This window comes from Spinacia oleracea, chromosome 5 (genome assembly GCF_020520425.1).
Source record: "Spinacia oleracea cultivar Varoflay chromosome 5, BTI_SOV_V1, whole genome shotgun sequence".
NCBI classification, from domain to species: Eukaryota; Viridiplantae; Streptophyta; class Magnoliopsida; order Caryophyllales; family Amaranthaceae; genus Spinacia; species Spinacia oleracea.
In genome coordinates, this window is record NC_079491.1 from 95,154,358 (window position 1) to 95,160,259 (window position 5,902).

At 47.9% G+C, this 5,902-nt stretch overlaps 1 protein-coding gene across 1 annotated transcript; it reads left to right on the forward strand.

The window, feature by feature from the left end:
* Nucleotides 1-318: 318 nt before the first annotated feature.
* On the forward strand, nt 319-4,341 carry LOC110799334 (uncharacterized). Its single transcript, XM_022004586.2, has one exon. It carries the CDS (start codon nt 319-321, stop codon nt 4,339-4,341), a length of 4,023 nt encoding a protein of 1,340 aa, XP_021860278.2.
* Nucleotides 4,342-5,902: the final 1,561 nt, after the last annotated feature.

The window sequence follows — 5,902 nt, forward strand, 5'->3', positions numbered from 1 at the left end:
TGTAAAATCAGTTGGGGAGGTGAGCGCAGTACAAGGAAAAAACAAAAGCCAAGTTGGGGAGAGGCCTCGAAATCGGAGAAAAAGAAAAATGGCAGCCCCGATCGAACTCAACCCTCCCTCAAAAGGCCAGTGATAGCCGAAGACCATGGCGAGGATCCGAGGTACAACCGCAACAGGCGAGAGATTTACCTTTATCTAAAGGGAAAAGACATTCTTCCCAAGCCCCCTGCAATCCGAACGCCTGAGGCAAAGCGAGACAAGTCGCAGTAGTGTGAGTTCCACCATGAATGCGGGCACACCACGAAGAATTGTAGGGAGATGAAAAGGGCGCTAGACCACTTGGCTGATCAGGGCAAGCTGAATGATTACTTAAGGAAGAATCCTACCCCGAAAGGAAAAGCCAAGGAAAAGCAATCCGCTAGTGAAGATACGGGGGATTACATTGGAGTGATAGCTGGAGGCCTAGCCGCAGGCGGGTCTGTTAGCAAGGCAAAAGACAGCTTATGGGCACTTGAACACCAAGTCTTGAAAGTATCATCGGCTTCTCAGACAGCACCGGTGATGATCTTTGGCGGGAGCACTGGCCGGCCAATCCAAGAGTCCCATGACGATCCCCTAGTAATCGAAATGAAAGTTGCCAACTCAACAGTCGGGCGAGTGCTGGTAGACAGTGGGTCGTTTGCCGACATTATCACTCTGAAATGCCTAGAAGGGCTCAAATATTCCAAGGATGATCTGAAAACCATCTCCCAGCCGCTCATTGGGTTTGGAGGACAAGCCGTGCATCCCCAAGGTACCATCAAGCTACCTGTCAGGTTGGGTCCTAAGAACAAAGGAAGACGACTACTGGTGGAATTTCTTGTCGTGGACATCTCCCTACCATATAACATCATCTTGGGCCGACCTCTACTAAACAAAGTAAAAGCCGCAATTTCTGTGTACCAACTTCTCATGCAATTCGAGTTGGAGGATGGCACTGTGGGAAAGATCTTTGGAGATCAGCAAGTGGGTAGAAGATGCTATGTCAACAACCTCAAAAGGGTGTCAGACACCCCCCAACCCCCAGCCAAGAAAGTCAAGCAGGAAGAGACCCCACTAGTCCTATTCACCGACTGTCCCTCGGGATATGATCGCCCTAAGCCAGCAGAGGCAGATAAGGAAGAGGTACTGCAAGAGGGTACAAATCGGATGGTCAGAGTAGGCACAGGCATTGAGGAAGCACTACGCAATGAAATCTTGTCGGTCCTGCGAGAATTTAAAGATGTCTTTGCTTATACAGTGGAAGAGATGCCGGGGATAGAACCATCCATCATGACCCATCACCTTCACATCAAACCAGAATATAAACCCGTCAAGCAGAAACTAAGGCATCAAGGGGTGGAACGCAATGCCGCAGCCGTAGCTGAGGTAAAGAAGCTCCTAGAAGCCGGATTCATCAAAGAATGCCAATACTCAGAGTGGCTGGCAAATGTGGTGCTAGTCAAGAAGCCGACAGGCGCTTGGAGGATGTGCGTCGACTTCACCGACCTTAACAAAGCCTGCCCGAAAGATGACCATCCCCTACCCAAGATTGACAGGTTGATCGATTCAACAGCCGGCCACGCCTTATTCAGTTTCATGGACGCTAATGCGGGGTACCACCAGATCCCTATGGCTGAAGAGGATCAGCCCCACACGACCTTCATCACTAGCCAAGGCGTCTGCTGCTACAAAGTCATGCCCTTCGGTTTGAAAAACGCCGGAGCCACATATCAAAGATTCATCAACAAAATCTTCGAGGGGCAGTTAGGTAGAAACGTCGAAGCCTATGTCGATGATATGATCGTGAAATCAAAAGCCAAGGCTGATCATGTCAAAGATTTGAGAGAAACCCTTTCAACACTTAGAAAATATGGCATGAAGCTCAACCCACAAAAATGTGTTTTTGGAGTCAAAGGGGGGAAATGCCTAGGCTTCTTGGTGGATGAGAGGGGCATCGAAGCCAACCCTGATAAAATCCAAGCCATACTAGACATGAAATCCCCTCAAACCGTCAAACAAGTCCAAAGGCTAACTGGATGCATAGCAGCCATGGGGCGTTTCCTCTCAAGGTCGGCAGACAAGAGCTTATCATTCTTCAAAACTCTCAAGGGGAGTTCATTTCATTGGGATGCAGAAGCCGAGATAGCCTTCCAACAACTCAAGGATCATCTGTCCAGCCTACCGAAACTTGTATCCCCCCTACCAGGAGAGCCCTTATACTTGTACTTGGTCATGTCCAAATATTCATTAAGTGTTGTCTTGGTGGCTGAGCGAGAAAAGACCCAACACCCAGTGTACTTTGTCAGCCATGCCTACAGAGGAGCCGAGTCCAGGTATTCTGACATAGAGAAACTTGTATTCGCCCTCGTAATGGCCAGTAGAAAGCTCAAACCCTACTTCCAAGCAAACCCCATCAAGGTTCTCACAAGTCAGCCAATTCGGAAGATCATTGAGGGGAGGAATCGCTCAAGTAGAATGACTGACTGGGCTGATCAACTCGCAGACTTCGGATTAGAATATGAGCCGAGAAGAGCAATCAAAGCTCAAGCCCTGGCAGACTTCATTGCTAAATGCACCAACCGCCCTGAGCAAAGCCTCGATTCCACACCTTGGATCCTGAACGTGGACGGGTCCTCCTCCAAGTCCGGTAGTGGAGCTGGTATCCTCATTGTGTCTCCTTCGGGGGAAAGGTTCGAATATGCTGTGAAGTTCGATTTCAACGCCTCAAACAATGAGGCTGAATATGAAGCCCTCATCCTTGGCCTAGAGTTATGTCAAGTGGCTGGAGCAAGCGCCATACATGTTTTCTCAGACTCACAACTCATTTTGGGACAGATGACGGGGGAGTACGAAGCCAAAGAGGATAGCATGCGGATGTATCTAAACAAAGCCAAGAACATGAGCACCGCACTGGCCGAGTTCCAAATTCAACATGTCCCAAGGGGAGAGAATACACAGGCGGATGCTTTGGCAAGGATGGCTAGTTCGGCTGAAGGGCTTACCCCAAGAACCATCATGTGGGAGGTGTTAAGAGAGCCAAGCATTAACAAGCCCGCGGTCAACTACCTCGACCGATCCAACACTTGGATGGATCAGATAATAGCCTACAAGAGAAGCCAAGAGTTGCCCGAAGATGAAAAAGAAGCAGCCCAAGTAAAGAAACGAGTTGAATGGTTTGTATGGTATGAAGATAACTTGTATAAAAAGTCCTACACACACCCACTCCTCAAGTGCATTACCCCCGAGGATGGTGATTATGTGCTAAGGGAGATACATCAAGGGGCGTGTGGAAGTCATCAAGGGTCTCGAACCACCGCTGGAAAGGCACTCAGAGCCGGGTTCTATTGGCCCACTCTCCAAGCAGATGCGGAGAAGCTAGTACGTCATTGTGAAAAGTGCCAAAAATACGCTCAAGTCCAAAATCTACCCTCCAACAAACTAACAGCCATCATTGCCACACTACCCTTCGATCAGTGGGCTATGGACCTCCTAGGCCCTTTTCCCGCCGCAACGGGGCAGAGAAAGTTTTTGTTGGTCGCCATCGACTACTTCACCAAATGGATTGAAGCCGAGCCCCTTGCCTCAATCACAGACAAACAAATTCAGAAGTTCATTTGGAGAAACATAATCACTCGCTTTGGCGTTCCTAGGGCCTTGATATCCGACAATGGAAGGCAGTTCAACAGCAAGCCCACCGTGGCATACTGTAAGCAATTTGCTATATGCACCTACTTCAGTGCTGTATCACGGCCACAGACAAATGGTCAAGCAGAAGCCGCAAACAAAATCATACTCCATGGACTCAGAACCATGCTAGAAGGGTCCAAAGGGACATGGGTAGATGACCTTCCCGGAGTACTCTGGTCTGCCCGAACCACAAACAAGGACGCCACAGGGCGGTCCCCCTTCGAGCTTGTGTATGGAAGTGAAGTTGTTCTCCCTGTAGAGGTGGGCATTCCAAGTCCAAGGGTAACGTTCTACGACTATGAGGAGAATGAGAAAAAGAAGAGCCATGACCTAGACTTGCTTCCTGAAATAAGAGGTGATGCCTTGCTCAGATCCATTGCCCAAAAAAGAAAGATGACAAGGCACTTCAACAGAAGGGTTAAGCATAAGCCCATCAACCAAGGAGACTGGGTGTTGAGGAACATCGAATCAACGGGTAAACAATCTGACATGGGAAAGCTAGCTCCTAACTGGGAAGGACCCTACAAGGTAACTAAACAAGTAAGGCCAGGAACCTTCCGCCTCGAAACCCCTGAAGGCAAGGCTCTCTCTCGACCATGGAACGCCGATAATCTCAGAAGGTTCTATGTCTAAATCTCATAGATGTTCCCGTTTCCCTAAGAAGTACTTAGTTTCATAGCTCTTAGCCGTAGTTTTCAGTGATGAACATGGGGGCATAGTGTATGTAAGCCCGCCATGGACTAAATAAACATCCCATCATTGTAAACAAAGCTTTATATCTTCAAGGCAATAGTAAAGAGCTCGGCTAGTAATATTGCTTATCGAAATCTTGTTTCTAGAATGTTATAAGCAGAAGCCAAATATCGACCAGGCAAGTGCCACCCGCGTCAAAAGGGAAAGACAAGCCAATCTCAGGCACATAAGCCCATACTTAGCGAAATAATCTAAGTCATTTACAAGAATGGCGCCTCATAGTTCGCCCAAACATGGGGCTCATTAGTCCCTTTGGAGAACGACAGCCCATTCCTATACTTAGTGAAATAATCTAAGCCATTTTCAAGAATGGCGCTTCAACGTTCGCCCAAGCATGGGGCTCATTAGTCCCTTTGGAGAACGACAACCCATTTCTATACTTAGTGAAATAATCTAAGTCATTTTCAAGAATGGCGCTTCACAGTTCGTCCAAGCATGGGACTCGTTAGTCCCTTTGGAGAACAAAAGCCCATTCCTATACTTAGTGAAATAATCTAAGTCATTTTCAAGAATGGCGCTTCACAATTCGTCCAAGCATGGGGCTCATTAGTCCCTTTGGAGAACAACAGCCCATTCCTATACTTAGTGAAATAATCTAAGTCATTTTCAAGAAAGGCGCTTCACATTTCGTCCAAGCATAGGGCTCATTAATCCCTTTGGAGAACAAAAGCCCATTCCCATACTTAGTGAAATAATCTAAGTCATTTTCAAGAATGGCGCTTCACAGTTCGTCCAAGCATGGGGCTCATTAGTCCCTTTGGAGAACAACAGCCCATTCCTATACTTAGTGAAATAATCTAAGTCATTTTCAAGAAAGGCGCGTCACATTTCGTCCAAGCATGGGGCTCATTAGTCCCTTTGGAGAACAACAGCCCATTCCTGTACTTGGTGAAAAAGCTAAGTCATTTTTAAGAATGGCGCTTCAACGTTCGCCCAAGCGTAGGGCTCATTAGCGAGTTAATCTAAGTTCAAAAACAGAGAAAGTTGAACAGATGGAAAGACTAAGTGAAAACAACATCAAAAGCCAAACCACGGCCAGACATGTTCAAAAGTACAACAAAACCCAAATCAAAGGCATAACAAGTCAAGATACATCAAACGCCGCACCTACGGCGAAATCCGAGAAAGCAAATAACATAGTAAGAAAGCAAAAGCCTAGAGATGAAAAGGCGCGCACGCAGGCGGCATGACAGAAACTACTCAGAAGCAGAAGAACAACCAAGAGAAACACCGGGCTTCCTCACGTGGTGCAGAGCCTCTCGATCACTTCGAACCTTCTTCGGATCACCCCGAGAGGTACGGGTCGGAGGCCCCTGGGAAGAAACCACTCTAGAAGAAGGCTCCGCAGCTGGACCTCCAGCCTCCGCTGTCATGCTCTCAGTCATGGTCCCAGCAACGTCCTCCCTAGCCAATCGCTCCTGCTCCTCCCTGAGCATGTCAG

What these genes read in the sequence shown, in the direction of transcription:
- LOC110799334 (XM_022004586.2), top strand. Translation starts at nt 319, where the DNA reads ATGAAAAGGGCGCTAGACCACTTGGCTGATCAGGGCAAGCTGAATGAT.